General features: G+C 46.0%; 2 protein-coding genes across 7 annotated transcripts in view; both read left to right on the forward strand.

Moving 5' to 3' along the window:
* The window catches only part of LOC309535705 (sterol O-acyltransferase 1-like), a 54344-nt gene extending 51692 nt beyond the window's left edge, over positions 1-2652 (forward strand). For 4 of the 5 annotated variants that reach the window (XM_082229085.1, XM_082229087.1, XM_082229084.1 and 1 more), the window contains one exon: positions 528-2652. In XM_082229085.1, the coding sequence (XP_082085211.1) occupies positions 528-584 (57 nt within the window). In that variant the 3' untranslated portion in view covers positions 585-2652. The remainder of the gene's footprint in view (positions 1-527) is intronic. The other variant, XR_014221346.1, reaches the window with a different exon arrangement.
* A 3239-nt stretch (positions 2653-5891) lies between these two features.
* The window catches only part of AXDND1 (axonemal dynein light chain domain containing 1), a 41103-nt gene continuing 19603 nt past the window's right edge, over positions 5892-27391 (forward strand). Inside the window, exons 1-14 of one of the 2 annotated variants that reach the window (XM_082229042.1) lie at positions 5892-6027; positions 7182-7363; positions 8404-8504; positions 11167-11287; positions 11986-12071; positions 13397-13453; positions 13547-13655; positions 15220-15341; positions 18238-18378; positions 18471-18575; positions 18665-18785; positions 20980-21081; positions 24699-24865; positions 26001-26079. In XM_082229042.1, coding sequence (XP_082085168.1) covers positions 5919-6027; positions 7182-7363; positions 8404-8504; positions 11167-11287; positions 11986-12071; positions 13397-13453; positions 13547-13655; positions 15220-15341; positions 18238-18378; positions 18471-18575; positions 18665-18785; positions 20980-21081; positions 24699-24865; positions 26001-26079 — 1602 coding nt within the window. In that variant the 5' untranslated portion in view covers positions 5892-5918. The remainder of the gene's footprint in view (positions 6028-7181; positions 7364-8403; positions 8505-11166; positions 11288-11985; positions 12072-13396; positions 13454-13546; positions 13656-15219; positions 15342-18237; positions 18379-18470; positions 18576-18664; positions 18786-20979; positions 21082-24698; positions 24866-26000; positions 26080-27391) is intronic. The other variant, XM_082229043.1, reaches the window with a different exon arrangement.

Below are 27391 nucleotides of genomic sequence, written 5' to 3' on the forward strand. Positions count from 1 at the left end.
GTTATTCAACTGCCACCTTTGAATCTCCTGGGTTCAAACAAAAAGAATTCACTACATCTTTGCCACATTTAATATGCGGTGCCCACTACCTTTCCTTATTTAATATGCAGTGCCAGATCAGCCCACATGCATATGCATAACCCCCTGGGGCTGGTTCTTGGACTGTTGAGGCCTCATAGTAGCTGGAGCCAAGTAGGATTGTAGTTTCAGGATTACAGACAGCAGTTCTGCTTGACCTGGAAGACCTGCCATTCAGAGAGTTAAAGCGTCTGGGTGAAGCTGACCCAAAGAAAAGCCAATTTGGGGGTCTTACAGGGAAAGGCAAGCCTTTCCCCACCCCCACCCCACTTCTAATTGCCTAGATTGGCTACTGCAAGTTGGGTGGCCGTCCAGGCTTGAGAGACAGCAAAGTAAAACACTTTGGTTTCATCACTGGCATTTGTTCACATGGCTAACGGATAACTCTACAGAAGTGAAAGTGCCCAGCATTTCCTGCCTAACATTACTGTTCCTCTTGTGTTTTATAGCCCACTTTCCTTGACTATGTGAAACCGCGTTCCTGGACTTGCAGTCTTAAGGTCTGACACCCTTTGGGATATCCCTCCGCGTCAAGGCCAGAAGATGCTTGTCTTTTAAACAATGACAACACAGCTAGCGTGTTAAAACGACTGCAGACTTTTTAAAGGGAAACTGTCTTTAGCTATGGCAAAAGTGGGTGGTGTCTGCTACTAAGGGCTGTATCATTCCCATTTTAACCAGAACCAGTGTCTTCAGGGGTTCCTGCTCTCTAGCTAAGGACACAAGTGGACCTGATGCTGTTTATGCAATTAGTTCTTTTGAAAATAAATAGCATCTGTCGAGCCCCAATGTGGATTGGAATTGAGGCATAGGGCTGAGGAGCTTTAACAATAGGCTCCCAGTTTTGATCAGGGGGATCCCCACAGTGCTATGTGGATTAAATTTTTATAAGCAGCAAAATGCTGCCTTTTGCTACATGTCCAGTTTAAGTTTCTTGCATTCCTCACTGATGATTACTGCAGCGATTTGGAGGGCAAATGCAGTTTGTGTTGAAGAACCTAGAGTGTGTGTTGGCTTGCAGTGATCATGCAGCTCCACTGAAAACGCTGGTTTACTTTGTGAGACAGCCTTGGGTGGGTGGTGTGCTTAGAGCTACAGAAGGAGGGACTGTGTCATTGTGAAAAACAATACCCCTATATTGCTGACTGTTCACTGTGTCAGTGAACTGGAGCTTTTCTCTCAGCCGCCCTAAAGTGAATTTCTGACACGTTCTAAGAGTGCAAAGGAGTGAGTGCTATATACTAGCGTAGGCACATAGGGGAAATGCAAGTTTTTTGTGTTCTTGAGCTGCTGTCCTTTGTATTGTCCTAAATTTGGTGCCCTAGTAAATTCTAGGTGCTGGCGGCTTTTCTCATGTCATCTAACTGCAGCAAAAGATAAAAAGAAACTTAATTCTGATTTATGCTGCAGGAAACAGTGTACGTGATAAGTGTGCTAATTTTAATCAGTACTTTGATATGACCCAAGTGTATTGCCATTTAGCTAAGCCATGTGTTCCAGGTTTGACTAAGGTGGGTGTGTCATTGATAATTTTTGTGGATTTTGGGGGAAGTGCCACCTGGATTGAACATTATGAACAGTAGTTTCAAGATGCCAAACGTCAAGTACAGTATTTAATCTAGTTCAAAACTTTAAAAATTCACTGAAACAGTATCCACTTTTGGAAAAAGATGAGGAAATATGAGCATCTGAATTTGGATCAACATCCTTTGTAAGCTCTGAAGGAGTCTGATAAGTACCCTTAACAAACACACTGTTTTTAGAAGCTACTCACTTGCAGGTTCTAGATAGAGGTGTGAGGGAGATTTCTGTTGCTAGAACATTACAAACTATATGTGCAGATTGTAGTATTGCTAAATCAGTGTTAACATGGTCGACTCATCCATTCCAAAAAGCTTTTTGCTTGTTTTTAAATTGTCTATGATGGCACTGTAATTGTGATTATAAGATGGCCGGGATCCACCCAAAGAATTTTCATCGCATTGTGTCCTTTTCTGCTGCTTGTTTAAAGAGAGCCCCCCCCCCAACCTCCATCTTCAGAATATAATTTGAGAATTTTATCAAATAAATCCTGTTGTCTTTGGGAAATACGTGTACTTTTTTCTAAGTGGGACGTGTGGGAAGATCAGTATACTAATTGTAATCAACCTCATGCTTTGGGACTGAATCCGTGAATGTAAACTGAATGGGCACAACATGGTTGCGGATCTCTTGCGAATGATCTACACAACTGATTGTAAGGCGGCATCCTGTTAACCTGGGAGGTGCTGGATTGCAAGGCTGTAGTTTTCCTCTTTCTCAGAGTGAGCAATGGAAAATTTTTTTGCACAGATGGTGGTGAGAAGAGGACAAACTGTACCTGACACTGAAATGGTCTTCCCAAGCCTCACTTGCATCTTTTGTAATATGGAGAACATTGTGGGTCAGGGAAGGTTGTTGATGGTGGGATATAGAATTGTTAGCCGATTCCAAAATGTATCAAACTGTCTGTTCTGACCTATTCTGTTACTTGGAAGGGATTATGTGATCTACACTGTACTACAGAAATTGAAATATATTTTGCTATCCATGAAACTTGTCTGCCTGCATTCATTCCAGCCTTGATGTACTGCACCTAGACAGTGAACTGGTTGAAAATGTGGTACAGTGGTACCTCGGGTTACATACGCTTCAGGTTACAGACGCTTCAGGTTACAGACTCCGCTGACCCAGAAATAGTACCTTGGGTTAAGAACTTTTGCTTCAGGATGAGAACAGAAATTGTGTGGCGACGGCGCGGCAGCAGTGGGAGGCCCCCTTAGCTAAAGTGGTGCCAGGTTAAGAACAGTATCAGCTTAAGAATGGACCTCTGGAACGATTTAAGTACATAACCAGAGGTACCACTGTATTCTCCATTCTATGTTTTTGTTTTATGGTGTATTTTGTATTCTCATTTTGTATTTTTCTGCTGGGATTTTGGGATGAAGGGTCAGCTACAAATCTAAATCATCATCATCATGATCATCTATGCGCATCTGTGGTGTGCACTGAGACGTGGAGTGTGTCTGTTCAGTGTGCTAGTCCAGCAGGGCTTCAGCCATTAACATTTAGTCTTCCCTTCAGTTTTCTCTTTCTCTGCTCCCCTCCCCAGACACTCCGCATTCTATGCCCACCGGGGTTCCGCCTTGAATAAAATGGGGGGGGCAGGTAAGCCCCACCCTGCAAAACTGATCACATGATATGGTGCACGCACACCATTTGAATGCCCATCAACTGGGGGGTGGGGGTGGCCTCCTCAAATAATGGGGGTAGTGAAGGGACCTTTGCCCTTAGGCGTAGGCTCCCATGATGCCCACCAAGCAGGCTGAGTTTGCCCTACTAGGATTCCCCTTTTCCAGGCAGAAGTGATAGATGCTTTTATATGTAACCCATCTAAGGGGCCATCTGGATTCATAGCAGAACCTAGCATGAAGAGTAGGCCTTTATAAACCAGTCACCTATTATCCCTAAATGGGAGGTTGGGGGTGGGCTGTGGTGAAAAGGGTTAAAGATAACCCGCTGATAATTTTTGCAGGTTTCAAGGGTGAGGTGAATAGCAGTGATCAGGGCAAAACCCTGGCGTGTCCTCCAGTGTTGCTATCCCTACACTGCAGTTTGGGGGACAGGGTGGGGCAGAGCCCTGGAGGACCCAGCGATACCCCGTGTTTTATCCCTATCTCGCTTGGAGGGCAGGAGGGGCCCACAAGCAACCCAGGTCATGCTCTCTGCCTTGTCAAATGCAGGGAAGGGGCAAGACCGGGCCTTTTTCCTGCTGAAACTCCCCAGAACTCAGTTCTGGCACCTCTCCAAGGCATAGCTGTCAACTTTTCCCTTTTCTTGCGAGGAATCCTATTCGGAATAAGGGAATTTCCCTTAAAAAACGGGAAACGTTGGCAGCTATGCTCCAAGGGACACCATGGCCAATTCTAAGGGAACGAAGAAGGCGATCCTGGCCAGTTCTGGCACCTCTTTTTCCAGAAAAATATCCCTGGGCAAGACTCACATAATTACAACTGATAGACATGAAGACTGGCATCTGTTCGATCTTAGTAAAAGCAACCACAACTGTTCAGGAGGCAGGTCTCAGGAAAGATTTCCCACTGTATGCTGCAGTTATGGCATTACCCCCTCATAAATTAGGGGACCGCAGGCGAGTGTGGGGTGGTGACATCGAGTAGGGTAAGGCGTGGGGCTGCAGCCCCTCGGATCCAGGAAGGGGCCACTCCGCCTTCCTAAGTGGCCCCTCGGCTGTCAGCTGCATTCACAGCCACGGGCTCTTCTGACCGGCAAGGGGACACACAGCACTTTCTAAATTGGGTTTTACTATTCGTGCCATAGCTGTCCACTTCCCCCTTTTTTCAAGGGAAACCCCCTTATTCCGAATAGGATTCCTCGCAAGAAAAGGGAAGAGTTGGCAGCTCTGCTTGGACTCCGGGAATATACAAGGGACCCCTCCCTCCCTCCCTCTGCGCGCGCGTCCTTGGCCTGGCAGGGGAGGCGGACACGTCACTGCCCTTCCTTCCTTCTCTCTTTGGGCGCAAGCGCGGCGGACCGGCCTTTCCTGGCGCGCATGCTCTGTTGCTTCTTAGGGCAAGGACCCTTCCCGGCTCCCATCGCCGTTGTCAAGGCGTCTAACTCGGTGCCTTAAAACAAAACAAAGCAACCTTTCTAAAATGGGGCGCGTGAGAGAGAAGCGGGCGGATAGCGGGGATGAAAGCAGGGAGCGCCTGGCGCCAGTTCTGGGCGGAAGCGGCCTCTGCCCTGTCAGGCGCTGCGAGGGACGCCTGCCGTGGGCGCGCGCGGTTCCCATGGCAACAGACGCCGACGGGGAGCGCGCGGAGAGAGGTAAAGGGAGGCGCCGCTTCTCCCCCGCTTCTGCCCCCGAGGTGCTCCGGGCGGGGGGGGGGCGAGGCCGAGGTCCCGGCGGGGCTTCTAGTCCTCATGGAAGGGGGCGAGGGAAGGGAGAAGGGGAGCTGCCCGGGAGGGAGGCCATTCACACGTGCGCCCTTCTCCCTCAGGACAGCGGGGTCGCCATGCAGCGGGCGGACTGAGCCTCCGGCAGCCCCGAGGCCGCGAACCTTCTGCGGAGGTGAGAGCGGAGAAGGGGGATCAGGGCCGGACCCAGAGCACCTCTGAAGGCAGCCTGCCTGGGTCGGGAGTGCAGAACCAGGGGCGGGGGGGGGCAGACTCCCCACTCTGCTCAGCCCTGGCCAGGGATGAGGGGAGAGGCAGCCCCAAAAACCCCTTCCCCATCCCTGGCAGGAGGAAAGGTGCTGTCTCGGGAAACGGGGCTCCGTGGGTCCTACTCGGGTGTATTTTAAAAGCAAAACACAGAGCACTAAAATAGAAACAAAACAGTCCCACCAAATGTCCTCACACTATTCCCTTTTCTTCAGTGCTCCCTCCTCTTGCTGTTTCCCTAAATCTACTGACCATTTCAAAACAAATACATGTAGCTTAAGACAGTATTCATGCCTCTCTCCACTCAGTTTTACAGGGAAAAGGTGGTGTGAAACAGAGTATATCTTGACGGCAAGTGACACTCTAATTCAGGAATCCAACTTCTTCCTTGTAAATGGGTTAACGGCCACAGATGGAGCAGCTTGCAGCGCAAGCAGAAATGTAGGAACACAGTGTGTGCCTCCTGCAATTTATATCCTTTCCCCCAGGCTATCTTACCTTCTTAAACCGAATCTGAAATTGAATCACATCCATCGCGGTCATACAGTCTATCCATGTGGGTTATATATCCCTTCCAGATACATGCAGCAGCCAACAATCTGTGAGTCAGTGAGCAAGCCAGCCAAAATCAACATTTTGTCATGTCTGCAAACAAAGGACTCGTTCCAGTGCCGCCATCTACTTCAAAGCAAGAAAACAAAAAACTGAGAGATGCTTCTTCCTTAGTATCTGTCAGCAAGGATAGTAACGGTAAATCTTGCAGCAGGTTGTTCAGTAACGAATAGTTGCAGCCAGGGTTGAATTTTGTTGACTGCCTCTGTCTGCAGTGTTTGGATTCCTGAAAGTACTGTGATATATTTGTAGGAGTAGGACTGTTTCTGTTTGGTTCAGTTCAAGCACATTTTGGGCCTAACAAGATATGCGGTTGCATGGGGAGTGCATGGGGAGAACAGGTCCTTCAGGACTGTATTGGAGAGAAGGAAGTAGGACATGTGGGGATCAGGTTAAGAAGAAGTGGTTGGACCTGAATCCCTTGTGTCTGCTGTTTGTTACTGCCTATAGTAGGAATATCAATTCTTCCACCTCTTCTATAGGTATCTTTTAATATGCCTCTTTACATATGGTTGCTTATCATTTAAAGAAGTGGCTTTCCAATAATTAAGATAACTGGAGGAGAAAATGTCAAAGAACAGAAATTAAAAGCATATCACAATGTATCTCTCATGTGAGTCTTTGAGTGCTCCAAGCACCTTTTAAAAATTCTGAGTATCGTGTACCTGTAAAGCAAAGCTTTCCAAACTTTTCATGTTGGTGACACATTCTTTAGATGTGCACCATTTCATGACACAGTAATTCAGAGCAAACCAGAGGTTAAACTGACCCCTTTCCAGCCCCGGGAGGAGCGCGGGAACTGTTCACATGACACACTTCAACTGACACACTAACATGTTGTGACACACAGTTTGGGAAGCTCTGCGGTAAAGTAAGAACACTACGAATGTAGGGTGGCAGTCTTTATATGGTGGGTGGGTAGAACTGAGTTATCTGTGATGCCAGTGATCAGTTAGTTAAGTTTATTTATTTATTTATTTACTTACTTACTTATTTGATTGAGGGTGCATGGTATGTGAGTGGATATTTTTCTCCGTTGTTGCTGCTTCTTTCCTCCTTTAGCAATGCTCCTACTAAACAGTTATAGCAGGGGCTTCTGTAATTTTACTCGAAGGCCAGTTTATATTGGGGATAAATATGGATTTTTAATGTTATTCTTGAGCACTAACATGAAATGTGTGTGATAGAATTGTCAGCTTTAAGGGTTTTTTTTTTTTGGGGGGGGGTAGAGATAATCTGCCGCCACCACCAAATATTAACAGTTACTCTTGCTGTTTCTTTCTTTTTTCTAGAACTCCCTCAGTTAAGAGACAAGTCAGCTGCATTAGACAGTTCAAAGCCTCTTCCCACATCTTTACAGCGTGATTTCATCCCAGAAGAGATCTTCGTTGCACTGACCTCTGCTGCCAACCCAGTCCCCTGTCCCAGTGTTTTAAGACCCCCCAAGAAAACAAAAAGTATAAAAGACTTTCAGGTGCATAAGTTCATTTCCAGTCTATGAATATTTGCTTTTTAAATACAAAATTTGCCACACAACCCACTTGCTATACATGTCTGCTGGTGACTGCGAATTATGCCAGGTGCACATAGACATCAGTATTTTAGGACAACGCTTTGCAAGAGAAAGCATTCCTGTATTGGGAACATGGCAGCATGAGAAATGCTTCAGAACCTGAAGTTCACTGAATGGTGGGGGAGGCAAGAGACTACTTGGGCCAAAGAACTGGCACTGTCAGGCAACTTAGAGTTTTATTAAGGAGATTTTAGTACTTCAGCTTTTGTTGCTTATCATACATATCACAAACTACTTTCAGCAACAGAAACTTTTGAGATTGGTTCAGTAAGAAACAAATAAACATGCTTTGGGCATGTTGTATAAATAAAGAGGTAAAGGTAAAGGGACCCCTGACCATTAGGTCCAGTCGCACACGACTCTGGGGTTGTGGCGCTCATCTCGCTCTATAGGCCGAGGGAGCCGGCATTTGTCCGCAGACAGTTTCCGGGTCATGTGGCCAGCATGACTAAGCTGCTTCTGGTGAACCAGAGCAGCACACGGAAACGCCGTTTACCTTCCCGCTGGAGCGGTCCCTATTTATCTACTTGCACTTTGACGTGCTTTCGAACTGCTAGGTTGGCAGGAGCTGGGACCGAGCAACGGGAGCTCACCCCGTCACGGGGATTTGAACCGCCGACCTTCTGATCGGCAAGTCCTAGGCTCTGTGGTTTAACCCACAGCGCCACCCGCATCCCTATAAATAAAAAACCCATCCCTTTATCGCATCTGTCTTTTGCATGTTCTCCTTCCTGTTTTTGATGTATATTTCACATGCATCTCTAGCCAGCTCATAAAAAAGACTTTAGCTAAGTCTTAGAAGAAACAGCTGACAGGGTCTCTCTGCTATGTGCATTTGTGTGTAATGTGTCATTAGCCTTATCAGTATTGGAGATGTAGTCTTTGCTTACCACCTGATGCTGAAGAACCTCTTGAACTAGTCTTTTCTGTTCACTCTTCAGGGGTGCATTCGTACTACTGATGGGGTCTGGCAACATCCTGTACGCAGAAACAAGTTTCGATATCTGATAGAGAATCCGATTTGCCTCACAGGAGCTGGAAGGTAATAGAATGGAATTAATAGGGCCCTGGCACGTCACATGCCTCTTTGCAATAACCAGTAGCAGTGCTAGGATTTGGGAGCCACAGTGCAAGGCTGAAGGAGAGTGCTAGGGAAACGTCCATTAAGTATGTTACACAAGAGTGGCTAACCCGAAGTGATGGTGTGCTTGGAGATGAGCAGGAATGCCCATGAACCTAGCTAGGACCTTAGAGCAGCTTTTGCTAACTTAGCACCCTCCTGATGTTGTTGGATGCAACCCCTATCAGGCCCAGCCAGTTCTGCTGGTGATCAGGGATGATGGGAGTTGTACTCCAAAACGTAGGAGGGCACCTGGCTGGGGAAGACTGGCCTAGAGTCTGCACTTTGGCCTGTTTCCTCATGCTGCTGCCTGCACCCACAGAGCCAAACCATTCCAGTGCACGGGAGGCTTCAGCAAGCTGGCTCTTGGCAAAAGCGGTAGCCACCACTGTTTGAAAACCAGCCCTTTCAAGACCCCAAGACCCTCCTTGTCAACACATTGCTCCATTTTAACTCAGGGATGGGGGAACCATGAAGGAGTTTGCCTTCCACTGAGAGCAATCCACTAGAGGGTAGATGTTGGTGGCGGTAGACCAAAAATGGCTGGCAAGAAGCAGGCAGGTCTTCTCTCTTTCCTTTTCTGTCATCCCCTTTCTCTTTCTCCACCTCTTCCCATAAAGCAATCTGTTGCTCTTGGAAAAGATCTGAACTGATTGGTTGCAGTGCACTTCCCCCCTCTCTTCCATTGCACTGTCCATTTTGAGACCACCACCACCATGATTTCCCTCCTCCTTGCCAGAGTTCTCAACTGATCACTTACAGAGTCTGCTTCCCCCCTCCCACTTCCATCACTTCATCTGGCTCTCTGCCCCATTCATGTCTCTGAATACCAGTCACCGGGGAGCAATAACATGAGAGGGCTGCTGTACTCATAACTTGCATGTTGTCTTCCCATAAGCATCTGATTGGCGCACCTTTGGGGGTTCGTTTCAGGCAGCAAAATGTTTAATAGCCAGGGGTTACTGGATAACAAGTAAGGTCCTTCCGGGTCATGTGGCCAGCATGACTAAGCTGCTTCTGGCAAACCAGAGCAGCGCATGGAAACGCCGTTTACCTTCCACCAGAGCGGTACCTATTTATCTACTTGCACCTTGACGTGCTTTCAAACTACTAGGTTGACAGGAGCTGAAGGAGCGTCTCCACCCCCATCGTTCTGCCCGGACGCTGAGGTCCAGCGCCGAGGGCCTTCTGGCGGTTCCCTCATTGCGAGAAGCAAAGCTACAGGGAGCCAGGCAGAGGGCCTTCTCGGTAGTGGCGCCCGCCCTGTGGAACGCCCTCCTATCAGATGTCAAAGCAATAAATAACTACCTGACATTCAGAAGACATCTTAAGGCAGCCCTGTTCATGGAAGTTTTTAATCAGATGGGCGGGGTACAAATAATAAAATTATTATTATTATTATTATTATTATTATTATTATTATTATTATTATAAAAGGAGCTCACCATGTTGCGGGGATTTGAACTGCCGACCTTCTGATCGGCAAGCCCTAGGCTCTGTGGTTTAGACCGCAGCGCCACCCGCGTTCTATTCTATTCTTACTTGGTCAGATCCCACCTGGAGTACTGTGTCTACAACTTAAGAAGGCTATTGACAAGCTGGAATGTGTGGAGATGAGAGCAACCAAGGGTCTGGAAGCCAAGCTTTATGAGGAACAGTTGAGGGAGTTGGGTATGTTTAGCCTGGAAAAAAGGAGACTGAGAGGAGATATGATAGCCATCTTCAAATATCTAAAGGGCTGTCACATGGGTAGGACCTGAACCAATGGCTTCAAGTTACAATAAAGGAGATTCTGACTATACATCAGAAAGAACTCTTCCAACTCCACAATTCTATGATCCTGTGTTCCTCCATCGTTCTACCCGGACACTGAGGTCCAGCACCGAGGGCCTTCTGGCGGTTCCCTCACTGCAAGAAGCCAAGTTACAGGGAACCAGGCAGAGGGCCTTCTCGGTAGTGGCACCCGCCCTGTGGAAAGCCCTCCCACCAGATGTCAAAGAGAACAACAACTACCAGGTTTTTAGAAGACATCTGAAGGCAGCCCTGTTTAGGGAAGCTTTTAATGTTTGATGTATCACAGTATTTTAATATTCTTTTGGAAGCCGCCCAGAGTGGCTGGGGAAACCCAGCCAGATGGGCGGGGTATAAATAATAATAAATTATTATTATTATTATTATTATTATTATTATTATTATTATTATATGAGGGTGGCTAACCGTAATCAGGGTACTCAGGGAAAATGGGAAGATTGTAGCTGCAGCAAGGGTTTTGAGGCAGAACACTCTGGCAGAAAGTGGTTAATAATAATAATAATAATAATAATAATAATAATAATAATAATAATAAAAAATTATTATTTATACCCCGCCCATCTGGCTGGGTTTCCCCAGTCACTCTGGGCGGCTTCCAACTGAATATTAAAAACAGTACAGTGGTAGACACACTATTGGGTTGAAATGGCAAAGGACTTGCCTTTGGATCAGATACTTAGTGAATTCTTGATAACCAGAAGAGAGGTGGCGGCTGCACAGTGAACCAATTGCACCTTCATAACTGAGTGATAGTTTTCTTTGTGTTTTTAAGGGATGTCTCTTTTCTGTATGACCTCGCTGCTGAGAAAGAGGCAAAGAATCCTCCCCCAACTCCTGTCTCTCACAAAACCTCAACAAATTTGCAGCAGCAGGAACCCACTGCCACTAAACTTGTGAGTTGACTCTGTATCGAGAAACTGTGATAACTTTAAACACAGGAATCAGCTTTTACAAATTCTTTCAGAATGCTGAGAGACAAGATGGACTTTGAGCTGAGCATTGACTAGTGTGTTCTGAATTTTTCCCCCCACCCAGCATAATATTTTAAATCTGGAATGAGCAGTGGGAATTGAAAATGAGGACTTTACCATTTTTGTGTACCATGGTTTTCTAAGCTTGCTAAATTCACTCCCCAAAGCCACAAGGAGTCTGAGATGGCATTTGCCTATTTATTTTGCTTGGCTGGAAAAAAAAATCTGTTAGAAAACATTTACCCACTGATTTCTAGGCTGTACATAATAGTCCTGTGCAGCTGTAGCACTTAATCACAGTTAGTTTTTCTTAAAGATGGTTAAGCACTTAATCTGAATAATTGCCCCAGCCAGAAGGCAGGCATGCAGATAGGCAGGCAGGCAAATAAACAAGCAGGCAGTTGTAAACCAAGCCAAGGCCTCCAGCGAGGGAAAGCAAGTCTATATATTTATTTTGTGGCGATCCACATAAACACGGTCGTGTGTGAGTGGGATGCACATTAAGTGGAGGTGTATGTGCCTGTATAAAAACCCAACTCTACATATCCTCTTGGGATTATGTGGATTCATTATGTCTCAGTAGCATATTTTAAGATCTTCTCTGTCTGTTCTGTCTTTAGCCTACAGGTATAGCAGACAGTCTTGTTCCAGAGGAATTTCATATTCTAAAGAACAGAGGTGTCCTGCGCTTGGAGTATTATGATGAGTGAGTGTTCCTGCACTTCTTTTAATTGCTCCTGCGTTGCATCCAGGAGTGACTCACTTGGCTAATAATAGCCTCCCAGCAGTGGACCTGCTACTGCTTACTTGGAGGGAACAGGTGAGGTAGTGGTGAGGCTGTGCCTGTGTACCAGCTGAAGCTCCAGGTCGGTTCCACTGCCTTGCCTTGCCCCTCCATGTCCTGGTGAGCAGCAGTGACTCAGCTGCCAGGAGGCCAGTGCTGCAACTCCACCCCACCTGGCGATCTGCTCCTGGTTGCGCCTACTAAATGGGATGAAGTGGCAAGGCCAAAAGCACCTGCATCTGGGCAGGAAACCTGTAAAAAGTCTACAGTGGTGCCCCGCAAGACGAATGCCTCGCAAGACGGAAAACCCGCTAGACGAAAGAGTTTTCCGTTTTTGAGCTGCTTCGCAAGATGATTTTCCCTATGGGCTTGCTTTGCAAGACTTGCAAGTGTTCCGATTTTTTTTCACTTTCCCCCCCTTTTCCTAATCCGCTAAGCCACTAATAGCCTTTTAGCCGCTAATCCGCTAAGCCTTTAATAGCCGCTAAACAGCTAATAGCGCTAATCTGCTAAGCCGCTAATAGGGTTGCTTCACAAGACGAAAAAACCGCTAGACGAAGAGACTCGCGGAATGGATTAATTTCGCCTTGCGAGGCACCACTGTATTTTACCATTTTGCCGAGTTCAACACTTTCCATTTTTCAACTAAGGGATGCTCAACTTGCATATATTCTCAGACAGTTAGAATTAGATTTTTTAAATAAAAAAATCTCAAACGTAGATGTGAACGAGGGAAACTGCAAGCAGATTTGTTTACTATGGATCGATTAACAGAGCCCAGAGGCCAGAAATCTGAATTAGGACTTGAAAGTGTGAATCTGCCCATTGGGCATCTCTGATCTGGCACTTTTCTCCCAGCCTGATTCACTTTTTGTACTGGAGTTAGACTGGAAGGAAAATAAATTTGAATGACACAAGGTGGGAAAAGAACAAAGACAAACATGGATCCATAATCTCATCTAGCCTAGCCCTTCATTTGGGCCCAATTTCTGCATGAGAAATATATAGCAGATTACCATTCCCCAGCCCCACTCTTTTCCTTACTCAGGTTCATTGTAGTTGTTTTATGTCACCGTTGAGTCTCATTGTAACAGAGAACTTCTTCAGAGTGGCCCGTCTATTAGTCTACTGTATTTTTAAATTTACACAATAAAAATAAAATAAATGGTTGAATCCTAGAGTCCAAAGAGATTTTTCAAGTACAGTCGTCTATTGCTGTTAACATCATCATTATTAATCTGTTGCAGTAAATATACAACCCTACTTGAAGACGATGAAAACAGACTGCGGGTTTTCCCATCCATGTGAGTGACACTCTGAATCAAGATGCTTTTGTAGCGCATGCTATAGAAGGTGTTGTGAATCAGAGGCATGTCCCTTTGCTGCTGCCTTGTTAGGAAGCCGTCTGGGAGGCTGGAGGTCCTGCAGCTGATGAAGGTGATGGACACCATGCTGGAAAGGGCTGGAACAAATAATAAGGATGTTGGCGTAACAGGGGTTTCACAGGTAAATAATTCCTGCCAATTCCTCATTCAATCGCATCCTCCTTGATATTGCCCACTTCTAGTTATACTGTACATCATTGCTGGTGAACCTCTACTTTATGGGCCTCGTTAGGCCTGCCAGACCTCAGAGGCTGTCCCCCGGCCATTTGAGGCAAGCGATGCCCACCTCCCCTAGACCTGACGTCATATATGAGAGTTCAAGCTGCAGCTCTGGCTAAAGGAAGGGGAATTGGCAGTGCACTCTTAAGTATGCTACCGATTCTTCCTTTGCATCAAAGTCATCATCGCTTTTCGAACTTGGTGTCGGCTTCGCCTCTGAGCCAGTGCCAATGACTGGGCTCAACCTCTTCAACCCTGACTGGGCCAGGCAAGCTGGGAAAGCACTTCCAGAGACCTTCCACTGCAGGGAAACAGGTCTAAGTGCAATGGACTCACAACTTTGAGCTGTGAGCACCAAACTCAGTGCCAAAGTCAGCGGAGCACAGCAGAGTATGAACTACACGAACGACGGCTGTGAAGCATAACTTTTTTATTCTTTTATTCTTTTACAGCTACTGCAAACTAAAATAAACTAGAAACTAAAGATTAATGGAGACTGCAGGACTGCATAAGTGTTACAGTTGCTTAAGCAGTCATCTTATCTCTACACAGATAACACTCAGACTGGAGCGGAAGAAGTCATGAGCAGTTTCTGCCCCCTCCTTTCTGAAAACTTTGTCAGGAGATTCATGCAATGGGAGGGGTGAAATATCCACACTTGGCACTCTTTTTCATTGCCTTGCCATGACAACGGGAAAAGGTGCCACATTCAAAAAGAACTGACTTTTTGATGCAAAGAAAGAAGCAGGAGTTCACTCTCAGGACACTCCCAATTCTTCCTTTGCACCCCTGGCTTAGATTTAAGTTGCACCTGCAAGGGAGCATTTTTCCTCTGCAGCCATGGCTTAAATTAAAGCCAGGCTATGAAGGAAGAATCTGGATTCTTCACTAGCCTTGTCCTGGATTCATATACTATGACACAATATTGCTGTGGAGTTTGGACATAGTTCTTTCCTGACTTATCAGGTGTTTTGTTGCCATTAAGAGGCTTGTTGTTGTGTTGCCAAACTGAAAGAATAAGTGGAAGTAATCTTAGATTACCTGATGGAGAGAAATAATATACTGACGTACAACATGGAATCTAGTATTTAGGGCAAAGGCAGACATAGCATTTTAGGAATGGCAGGGGAGGTTTGTTAGAACTTTCACTGCTTTGTAAATTCTTTAATAATACAGTATTTAAGATAAGGGACAAACATATATGCAAGCAAACACATTTGTGATTTAAAAATATTATCCACCTGATAAGTGAAGAACATGACTGAAGCATTTAACTGACTGGCATTCATTTGTTAATTTGTTAATTTAAATAATGTATATGCCTCCTTTCAATAAAAATACTTTCAAGGGTGCCTAGAAATAAAAGCAATAACCCCCCCCCCCAAATGATGACAATAAAGGCAGTATCAAACAGCTTGTGCTTAGCTCTACAAAAATCACAATTTCTTTCTTGCCTCTTTCCCGAGTTGCACAATGTCCTGGAGGTGCTTAAGGTGGAACAGAACATCTACAACATAGTGTTTCATGAAATCATCCGGCAAGTCAGTGTGGACTGCGCAGAACGGGGAGAGCTCCTTTCCAAGCTCAGGTCAGCGATCTAAGGAGCTCAACACCTTAAAATTAGTCCTGCAAAAAGAGGAGTAGGTGATTGTTCTGGCCTGCACTGCAGGGCTGAGTGTCTGTGCAATTATATACAAGGGCAGAAAAAACACAGCTTGTGGTTCTGCACTAGGCGCAGAAGTCAGCTTTCTGGGAATGTTGCCTTTGATTTGTTTTTTTAAACTACTTGCTAGTCCATGTGATGAGATTGTGCACACATCACCCTGAAAACAAACCGTAAATCCCTTTTTCAGTAAATAAGGCACAGATAAAAGACAGTGTTGCATCCCAGGAACAGTACAACACTCCAACGTTTCCTGTAAAACACAAAAATGCAAATTTACAGCATTAGTCATTTGTCTTTTCTGTCCATTTGCAAACAGTACAGTTTTCCCGGCAGGAATTGCCGTGCAGTTCCACCTCTCGACAGCAGGTGTCTCTGGAATCAAATTGCGATTAGCTGCAGAGTCAATAACAAAACTTAGCTTTTGGCTTGTCCCACGGCTGTCTTCAGCCAACGCCAGACTAGCCGTGATTTGATAAGTCTCCTCCTGGCACCTGGCACGTCCACCAGCCTCAGTCTCACGCCTGGTTGTTTTTCCAGACCGGTTGCCATGGAAACCCGCCTGTTTCCCATGAGAAGTGTCCTTGAAGCCTTCCTGTGCAGCTGCTCTCTGTGGGCAGTCTCGGCGTACGTGGTCAGCTGACTTGCAAATGTAGCAACGACGAACTTCAGTGGAAAAACACTGCCTGGGGCTCCTCCCAGCTGGCCTCCTTCTCCTTCTTCTGGAAAAGCACTCCTTGCCAGATCCGCCCCCCCTGAACTGCCGCTCCATTCCAGCAGATTCAGTGGAAAACTTTTCAAACTTGCCTTTGGAACTTTCCGCCCCCCCGACTTGCTCACTAGCACTCCTTGAGGCTAAATCATCAGGAACAGGGGCTCCAGCCATCTCTAGGCTTTCAGCTTCCATCTGCCCTAGGCCTCCTGCTGAGCCTTCACACAGACGTTTCAGCACACTCCAGGCCTCACACGCAGATTCAACGCCATCCAGGTGATGTTGCAAACTAGCATGAACACCTGCTCTCAACATGCAGACCTCAGCTCTCATAGCTTTCTCCCTCTGCATTTTCTCCTCCAGAGAAACAGACTTCAGCCTTCCTGCATCTCTGTCCACCAGTTGCACTGGTTCCCTCTGGGAAATGTCCCAAACCTCCGTGGCTATAAACCACGCTCTCACCCATCTTGCCCAGGTATTCCACGCTTGGGCGGTGAGTTCCTCAAGCTGTTCAAACGGAGCTTGAATCACCTCCTGGCCATCTGCCATCTTCCCCCGGGGCCCAGCGTACTCACGTAAACAAACAGCCGCTCTCCAGCTCCCGGTCTAGCAGGTCAGCTCCCAGCTGAGATCGACTGCCTCACCACTTCAGGCAGGACTCAAAGCTGTCTCAGGCATCGACATCAGCTTGCCTTCAAACGCTAGGCACAGCTCTCAGCTCTCAGCTTTCAGCATTCAGCAACAGCGTCTTTCAGCTTGCTTGCTTGCTTGCTTCCGTGCTCCTCTGCTAGACACCGCAGATTTCTCAGCTCCCGGCAGCTCTTCCGTGACAGTTTTACGATAGGTGATTTAGGTTACCCATAACCTGTGGCTATTTGTTTATATCCGTGACTCCCGCTAATTGATTTGCGAACCTCAATTAGCAATTTATGGCCGCCCGGCACACTTCTGCTGCGGCTTTCCGTCACGACTCAGCAGAGCTTCGCACAGCGGTGTAGAACTGTCACGTAGCTTGTCTCAGCTCTCAGACAAACACACAGAGTCCAGGTTTGTCTATTTACAGCTTTTATTTCTTAGGAATTTCCAGGACTATTTGCAGCCATGACAAAACTGCATCCTTTCCCCACAAATTACCGAGTGGGACTGACAAACTCCTCCCAAGCTCCTCCCAAGCTTCCAAAACTGACGTCAGAATGGTGTGGCATCCTGGGAAGAACTTAACCTGTTAAGTTCCAAACCCAACACATCCCACATTCTTTATTTCCTCTTTCAAGATGTGCTTGAAAGTGTGCGGGAAATGCCTGGTGAAATGTGAGAGAGCCGGGGGGTCTGAATATGATTCCAGGGGCCAGGAGGCAGGACATCGTTGCCCTGCATGCCATCTCCATGGATAGCAGAAGAAGAATTCTGAAGCTGCAGCGTTTTGCAGCACTGCAAAGTCAGCTATCTTTGTCATCTTTCTTTGACACCTTTTAAATAAAAAAACCTTCCACCTTGTGCAGAGAGATTTGACTCAAGTTGTCTCTCATGCACCTCAATAAATGCATTAATAATCTATTAATTTAGCAAAAGAGCAAGCAAGCCCAAACATTAGCAAAGTAGGAAACGAAACCCTAACACATATCTCAGGGATTATTACATTTTAATAATGCTGCATGAGGATTCCAATCCACACGATGACAAAGATAGCTGACTTCTGCACTAGGGCCCTTTTGCAGTGCTGAAGCATGCAGTCAACTGGAAATGGAATTTAAATGTTGGTTTTGCACGGGTTCAACTAGTGCTAGTTTCCCCATAAGGACATATGGAGGGCATTACGTTGGCTACCCCTCTCATACACCTATATATTTCCTGAGGTTATAATATTGATGGGTGTCAGGACAGATAAGGCAGTTTTGCTGTGTAGTATCAACTTGTTTTCAGCATTCTGAGCATATTGAGAGTTCAAACTACTTGTGTGCAAAAAGCTTTATTCTATATTTATTGTTCCCCAGCTATTTTCAGAAAGGATTCTCTCTTTAAATGATTGCTTAGCAAATATGCTTGAGTGAAACAGGGCTATTCCGCCCCGCCCCCGCCTCACTTTTTCTGACATCGTCTCTCTTACAGACAAAGGTATGTTGAGCTGCTAGAACGAATTCCAAGACAGATGAGAAATCTCTACAGAGAAATGATGGCACAGAGAGTAATGGACAAACACATTACAGATGAATTATTCCATTTCAAGGAAGCTATAGGAAAACTGACAAGGTGTTGATATTGATTGGTGTTTGTATTCAACTTTGCGAATAAAAGTTGTGATTGTACAAGGCAGCTGAGGGTATTGCTCTGTTCAACTGCAGGGAGCTAAATACCATCCGAGAACATGACCGTAGAGTCACTGTTGAAGCAGAGAAAGCCTATGAGGAGCTGGCAAAGGCGGTCCAGGATTCCGAGATGAATGCAAAGTGAGTTCCAGATAGATTGGAAGCAAGGGTTGCCGTAGGAGAATAGTAGAAGGCCTTTATATTTATATCTCATGTCGTTACCCTTTCAGCCTTTTGGATGAATATCGTGAACTGTATGAATTGCAGAGAAGAAGACTTGAGGCTCAGATCCACCAGTTAACCCAAGAAAAAGAGCTGTGGAGCAATGCGACGTATGAGTTGGCTCTCAAGGTAGCTGGCCAAAGAGGCATTGCGTGCTTTTGCTTTTGCTAAAAATGCTATTCTCTTCCTGTTATGTCCGGTGCTTCTGCTAGAAGATCCTTTAGATCAGAGGTCGGCAACCTTAATCGGAGGATGGGCCGGTTGACGCTCCGTCCGTCGGAGGCTGGGCTGGAGCATGTGTGCACACGCTATGTCCAGTGCTCCTCCGACCTGGAAGTGCGCCAGAAATAGTGTGTGTGCATGCGCACAGGCGTTTCTCCATCCCGCACGCGTGCGCACACGCTATTTCCGGCGCACATCTGGGTCGGAGGAGCGCCTGTGCACATGCGCACAGGCGCCATTAACCCAGAAGTCGGTCTAGTAAGAGCAGGTAGCAGGGGGCGCCATGGGGCGGTTAGGCAAGCCTCGTGGGCCACTACCAGCCCATGGGTCTTAGGTTGCTGCCCCCTGCTTTAGATTGTTTTGGCTGCTTCTGTTGCTTTGTCACTTATTAAACTAAAAGTATCTCCTTTAAAACAAATTATTTCCATTTTACAGAGGGCAACAAAGAATAGGCACATTGCATTTCATTCTCTGCTAGCTGTATAGTTTAAAATATATCTCTACAGTGGCAAGTAAGTCAGGGATCGCCAACATGGTGCTGCGGGCACCAGTGTGCCCACTGCCTCCTATGGAGCCTGCAAAAGGTCTAAGTAAATATATTTTCAAAAATGCACAAGAGTCAGTTTGCTCTTTCATCTCAGTTCCTGCTTGAACTGATTCAGTCTCTTCTACAACAGACAACTCCCCAAACGTGCCCTTTTTTCATTGGAGGCCAGGATTGGACACCCACCGTCCCATTTTGAACAGAGGGGTGAAAGGCATGAAGAACATTAATTTCTGTGACATCAGTTTCTGTCACACAATTAAAAAGTCTGGTTGAGCAATCTTGTGGGCCTTCCAGCCAATGACCCACTTACGCTGGCATAAGTTAGTTGCCATCCTATGTACTCCCAGTACAAAAAATGAGGAGAAAAGACAAGCATTACAAAACACAAAGCAGCCACTCACCCAGGGACCTTCGCAACAGTGGCAGTGTTATGACTGAATACCATTTCTTTGGTTTGAATTGTGTGACTTTGGAGTAGGGGCCAAGAACAACGTCTGAAGGAGTTTCAGAGTTTGACATAGTCCCACTCCTTCCGAGACATGCCACTGTCCCATTTTGGCAGAATGTGGGCATAGCTCAACATACGCTAGTATAGGGGCCTTCCATCAAATCCTGAAAAACTCAAGGATTAAGGGATTGTGCCTTAAAGTTGCTTGTTTGTATTAATTTTAATTGATGGGAAGATTTCCACATGAATGTAACACAGCAGTTGCTGTTGTTGTTTGAGAGCATTAACCAGCCATTATTCTCCTTAAAAACATAAATATTGTGTTGAAATAGTTACCGTAGTTGTAATTCTGGAAATGGATCTTCACTGGCAGGGGAATATATTTTGGTACCTTGGTATTGTAGGCACCCACCAGAACTCAAAACATCCCTGTGCATATGTGGTGCATAGCACAATGCACTAAGTTTAATTTCAAACTAATTAGAAAGTACAAATTTGCAGAGTGCAAACTGCTTCTTATTTTTGTGGTGGGTGGGGAAGAGAACGGTGATGGTTTTGCCCCTCTTCTACTGCTGTTGCAATGCACCTTCCTGGCCAGTGAAATTCACAATTCCCTCCTCCTCCATGTTGTAATCTTGAGTGCCATTTGATGAAGAAAGCTGTATTGAGGGAACACACCTTAGGTCTTTTTGCGAAACAAGGAAACTACTAAACAGCTGTCTCAATGTTATCATGTGATGCCAGTAGGCGTCCTCGTGAAAAGACATTCCCCATCTTCTCTCCAAAGAGAAGCGCTCTTCTAAGAGGGTGTCTGCCACTCACAAGTACTGGGTTGTGATGCATGCATGAGTTGTATCGGGTGTCAGGTTAGAAGAAATATCCCTTCTTCTATAAGAAGGAAGAATGCTGCAAAGAGGACATTTGCCACCTGTGGTTGTTGTTTTTTAACACTTAAAACATGCTGCTCAGATTAACTGAGAACCGATTAACAGCTTTTAATTTAGTTTTACAGCTTTGTTGACGAAACACCTCAAAAGTCTAAGCTGTGCTGTGCAAACTTAATTGGGCACGCTCCATCCCTTTAATTGTCTTATGTTCCATTTCAGGTAATTGAAAAGAACAAGCTGATCTTGGCTCGCAGAATGTATGACAGTGAAAAGGCTTGGGTCAAAGGCATGAGGCATTTCATTATGATGTTGGCATCACAGGTAGAGTTGCTTAAGAGCACCTAACTGGGAAAGGGATGTCAGCTAGTTTTGTTCGTTTGTTCCAGAATGGCTGTGTGTGAAAGGTGGCTTGCTGGTACTCCTGGATCCTTTGCTGTCGCTTGAGGCTCGAGTACTTTCTATCAGCTTCAGCTGCTGACTCAGCCGTGCCCCTGTCTAGACAAGGATAGCCTAATCTCTGTCACCTGTGCTTTGTCAACCTCTAGGTTAGATTACTGCAATGTGTAATCTAAACTCTGAAGACAGTTCAGGAACCTCAGCTGGTGCAAAATTTAGCAGCCAGGTTGCTCACCGGGGCAAGATGGTTTGAGCATACTATACCGATTCTGGCATGACTGCACTGGCTGCCCATTAGTCTCTGGACCCAATTCAGAGTGCTAGTTTTGACCTATAAAGCCTTAAATCAGGGGTCAGCAAACCTACTGTGCCTCAGGCCGGTGTCTCCAGCGCCGATCACGTGGCGGGCCGGAGGGTGGGGGAGCGCGTGCCCATACGCGTGTGCACACGCTATTTCAGCGCACTTCCAGGTTGGAGGAGCACCGGAAATAACTTGTGCGCATGTGCACAGGCCTCCTCCGACCCGGATGTGCACCGGAAAGAATGCTTGTGCATGCACAAATAACGCTTGCGCGTGCACGAATAATGCTTGCGCATGCACACAAGCTATTTCTTGTGCTCCTCTGACCCGAACGTGGGCAGCCACACAACACAACGCAGCACCAGTAAGAGCGGGCTGCGGCAGTGGGGGTCGCTGCGAGCCGGATAAACGAGTCCCTTGGGCCTTAGTTTGGCGACCCCTGCCTTAAATGGTCAGGACCACAATACCTCACAGACTGCCTCTTCCCATATGAGCTGGCCTGGACCCTCTGATCATAATCTGAGGCACTTCTTCATGTGGCTCCTCCATGAGAGGCTTGGAGCGTGGCAATATGAGAACAGGCCTTCTCTGTGGTGGCTCCCCATTTGTGGAATGCTCTCCCCAGGGAGGCACCAGCTGAAAATGTTTCTCCATAACCAGGCTTTTGGCTAATTAAACATTTTATTTTTATTTTTTATAAAAATTTTATTGGGTTTTCACAATTTATATAAACACACACAATACACAATACAGACATACAAACACAAAGACAAACATATATAATTTCAAATCCTTAATTTCTTAACCACCTTCCCTGACTTCCCCACACCTCCCCTTCTTGCATCCCAATTCCAATAGTTAACTCAGCAAGGTCTTATCTCCAACTTTTACCTTATTAATATTTTACTTAATTCGTCTTAATTAACCAAATTTAACTTATAGACCTCAATTAGACCACAATACTCATCATTTACGTCCTTTTCTAAGGTCGACCCCAGTTCCCTTCCACAAATTTCCCAATTTGTATATTAATTACAAAACAAAATAGCAGAAAACAACATATAATTATACACCCTTTCGATTCCAAAACTCTCGCCCCCCCCCTTTCCCGGTTTCGATCCCCAAAGAATATCCATCAGTCTATCAGTTCTCAGCCTGGATCCCTCACGTCCGAGGCCCTCAAATCTCTCTCAGTCCCTTTCTGCCGGTTTTGTTGGTAGTCCTTTATGTTGGACATCGAGTCTCGGAGAAGCTCTGTCCCAATAGGGTCTATGTTTCTTCCAACCAGACCTCCATATTCAAAAGTGGAGCCCAAATCATGTTTCTTATTCCTTTTAAGTCTAAGTGTCCCAAATGTCCCAAAAGCTCCAACTTTCGTCTTAATCAAATTTGTAATCCATAGGTCTTCCGGCTAATTAAACATTTTATGGCCCTTAAAATGTGTTTGTGGGAGAGTGGATTATTGATTTGCTTTTGTTTTCCAATGTAGTTTGTGTTCTCGTGTTGTATTTTTCTGTTGTGAACTGCCCTGTGATCTTTGAATGAAGGACGGCATACAACAACAGCAACAATATTGTTTCTGGGCATATGTGTCTCCATTGCACAGTCTATTTCTCTGGATTACATCTCTGCTCAAGTACTCATAGTGAAGTGGGGCAGGGAGCAGGGGACGGCTGTATATTTAGAACAGTTTTATGACACTCCATGTTAGTTGGGCCCAGGCTGGCAAAATGGCTAAAAAGCTGGTAGTGTTGACTGGCAGCAGTGTGTCTAGTGCTTCATATGATTAAAAGTCTATGTCAGTGTTTCCCAACCTTTTTTGGGCAAAGGCACACTTGTTTCATGAAAAAAATCTCGAGGCACACCACCATGCCAGATGGGGAAAGGTCACTTTTTACTTATGTAAAAAAAAATAAAAAAATAGTAACAGCATAGAAGGTAATGGTTAGGCTAGCATCCCTCTTCCAAATATGCTAGGTTTTTATTTGCAGGGACTGTTCTACATGGGAAAGCATTCAGCACTGTCATTCTCCCATCTGCCATCTGAATTGGTACTATTCTGGGTCAACTTACTCTGCTGCATGTGTAGATGAAAATGGCACCAAGTGTGGGGGAGGGGGCAGAACAGGTTTCAGATACAGGATATTAAGCATACACGTACTTCAGATTAAACTGGTTGCTTGCTTTGCAAGTTTTCATTTCCCAAATGACTGCCTTGGCAAGCGCAATACCTACCAGGCTCAACGCCGGTCTCGCGCTGCCGCTTCCCGCGCTCTCAAGGACCCGGGAGGAGGAAGGCGTGAAGGGAATCCTGAAGGCACGAAAACCTCGCGCATGCGCAGGCCTTCCGCCTGCGACAGCCCAGTAGGCCGGCCGAAGCGAGCGGCGATGGGATGTGGGAGGGAGCTCGCTCGCCGCCCCGCGTGTGCCTATGTGGGGCACGTTACAGCCCCGTGACGTCAGCGCCACGCAGGCAGCCAGGCAGGCAGACGGCGAGAGCCCCGCGCTGGGCGGCCTCTCCTCGCCGCCGCCGCCCCGCCTCTCGCCGCCCGACTACTCGCCCGCCTCCCTCCCACGGCACACTAGGCAACGTCTCGTGGCACACTAGTGTGCCGCGGAACACCAGTTGGGAAACACTGGTCTATGTCCCAGTCTAAATATGTCCAGCGATGCATGTTTGAATGTCAGTGTTGCACTTGTAAGATTTTAGCTGTGTGTACTGTGGAAATAGGGATGCGGGTGGCACTGTGGGTTAAACCACAGAGCCTAGGACTTGCCGATCAGATGGTCAGCTGTTCGAATCTCTGCGATGGGGTGAGCTCCTGTTGCTCGGTCCCTGCTCCTGCCAACCTAGCAGTTCGAAAGCACGTCAAAGTGCAAGTAGATAAATAGGGACCGCTCCGGCGGGAAGGTAGACAGCGTTTCCGTGCGCTGCTCTGGTTCACCAGAAGCGGCTTAGTCATGCTGGCCACATGACCCGGAAGCTGTACGCCGGCTCCCTTGGCCAATAAAGCAAGATGAGCACTGCAAACCCAGAGTCGGCCACGACTGGACCTAATGGTCAGGGGTCCCTTTACCTTACTGTGGAAATATGCATAGTATTATTTGCTTAGCAATTTAGATGTCTGCTGTAAGCAGGCTTTTATGATTATTTTGATCTTTATGGCTTTTTTAAAATCTATTTTTCTTATGGATTCTTTCTCTACCCCCCAATCCCATTTTTCTCTCGTGATTCTTTCAGGATGCGACTGATCTTTCCACTCTGCAGGAGCTGACACAGGAGTTTCGGGAACGCGTGAGCCAAATTGACACAGAAGTGGAACAAATCGAAGAAACCAGTAGGGACAGGGCTAGGAGTATTCAGAATGGTTTGGCTGGTTGGCTCAGTTACTTCCAGAATCATGTTCTGTGAGTCTCAAGGAATGATCCTTTATTATTGGGGGGGGGGGGCTCTGTGCTGCCTTCCACATTCACTGGAGCAGTACATGGTCAAAGATCATTTTTTTATTTTTTAAAATCATTTTTATTGATTGTCCAGTTAAAAACATCCATTTAATATATCCAATCATATTACTCCAATTAAAATAAAAAACTAAAATAAAAAAGACCAAATTATGGTCCAAATTATATGTACTAATTTTTCAGAGCTCCACATGGTCTGGATCTCTGAAGCATATCTCCACATCTTAGTCCTGCTTCTCCTCGTTGTTTCCATATTTTCCACATCTCGATTTTAACGCTTCATAATTCTTTGTCCCTGAGTCCACAATTCTCAATCATGTCAAACATAATGTACTTTCATCCGTCGAATATAGCTTTGTTAACATACATTTTTCCAACTGTCTTTTTATCAGCTCAGCTTCCTCTGATTCCTTAAAAAAAAGGAGGTTAATTTTTTAAGGGTGCCGCTATGTGTACTTGATTTAAACATCAGGTTGCCATCAGCACTGAGCTAACACTGATTTCACATACAGCTGATCTATCTTGTCAATCCTGAAATTTGTGCAAGGGTTACTCCTTAGCTATCTTTGAAATACCTGGTTTATTTACAGTTATAGAAGCAGAACCTATTAGAAGCAAACAGATAACCGTGCAACAGGCAGCGAATCCACCAAACCTGCCTGTATTTCTCAGAGAATATATTCACACAAGTTGCTGCATGGTCAAGTTGCTTCTCCCTAAATTCAAACTGGAAAGCTCTCTCTGAACTATTTCTTGTGCTCTCCTAATTGCTGATAGGTACTGCATTGCAAAGGCCATAAATGAATATTAAAGTTCATCTGTCAAATCCTTAGACTGACCAAGCGATGCATTAAGCTAGGGATGGTGCCCTTTGTGGCATCCATGAATTAAGCAAAGCCACAGTGATAAACCCATTCAAAGTAAGTTCCAAACAACAGGCTCTTGAAGGTGCTTCAGTTTCTTTCTTTGTGTCTCAAGCAAGGTATGCACACAGCAGGAGTTTATTCCGATTTTAGACACCCTGGACAAGAGTGTGTATTCTTTGCTATATAATTCCCACCTCCTCTCTTTGACTTCCCAGTGGAAAAGGAACTTACACTTTTGCAAAAGGCGCCTCTTTATTGGATCAAATCCTTGTGGATCTGAAGGTCTGGGAAAAGGTAAGGGGTTTCCAGTACCAATCACAACAAAAATGGTATTAAATGTTATTATGTATTGGGTATTTAGATGTCTTCCCTGCAGGTAATATGCTTGTTTGTAGGCAGCCGATCATGCATCACTTTATTTATTGTCCTTAAATGTTTTTCTGCCTTAGGAAGCTAAAAGTGGCTTGTGCGGCCATTCAGTCCCTAATTAGGACTGCTTCTGCTAATGTTTATCAATGCATTCATTGACTCATATTATCACTGCAGCCAGTAAAGGGCAAGCTTGATATGGCATAGGAAGAGTGTGAAATTCCTCTGCTTACTGCAGCTGTAGGGCAGGGCTCTGAATTCAAGGAAAGCAGCAGTCTTTATGTTGAATTTCATGCTTCTCCTCGGATTTGTTTATGTGTATGTGTGTTTTCACCAAAATTACCTCTGCTGCTTCACTCCTCTCCAGTTTGTGTGAAAGGACACAAGTTACCTGTCAGGGAACTGACATCAGAGCGAGAGGCGAAGGGGAGGCTCCCAGATTCTGCGGGCGAAGGACCCAGCACCAGGGGGAGAAGCAGCTCGGTAGAGGGGGAAGGAAATCAGCGCAACACCAGGGATAAAGGGGGGCAAATGGGGGAAGCGGAGGGAGAGCTCCGGGATTCTTCTCTGGAGATTAGTGAGGAGAGCACAGGCCCTCCACTACCCACGCCCTTCCTGCGCAGAAGACTCCCGCGCAGTGAGAGGAGGAGGCGACTAGGAGTCAGACAGCTTTTATGCTGGAAAAGGTTTAAGAAACGCCCACAGACAGATACTGCTAGCGACTGAGACAGCCACACGGAGATGGGCTGTGCAGTCAGAACGGTCTAACCAAGGCAATTAAGCCTAGAGAGGCGGCAGTTTACGCACGAGTAACTCATACCCATTACAGCACCGTATTTTTCGCTCTATAACACGCACCCGACCATAACACGCACATAGTTTTTAGAGGAGGAAAATCCGTAGGCATGCCACCCGTAGGCATTTCCTCCATAACACGCATAGACATTTCCCCTTACTTTCTAGGAGGAAAAAAGTGAGTGTTATGGTGCAAAAAATACGGTATGTGTTATCTTTTTTCTTCTGTGTGGATAAAAGCAGCATAGGGGAGGGCAGAGCAAGTCTTACCAGGCAAATTGCTCACGGGGAAAAGGTTGAGTATCCCCACATCACTCATTACTTCAATCAAATTTGGAGCCTCCAGAAGGAGCAAGGGTTGACTTTCTGTAAGTTATAAATAAATAAACTGTGGTACCCTTCCAGTGCCCACGATTTCACATCTCGTTTGGTCCTAAAATTG

Source organism: Podarcis vaucheri (assembly GCF_965113315.1).
Source record: "Podarcis vaucheri genome assembly, chromosome: 6".
Classification (NCBI taxonomy): domain Eukaryota; kingdom Metazoa; phylum Chordata; class Lepidosauria; order Squamata; family Lacertidae; genus Podarcis; species Podarcis vaucheri.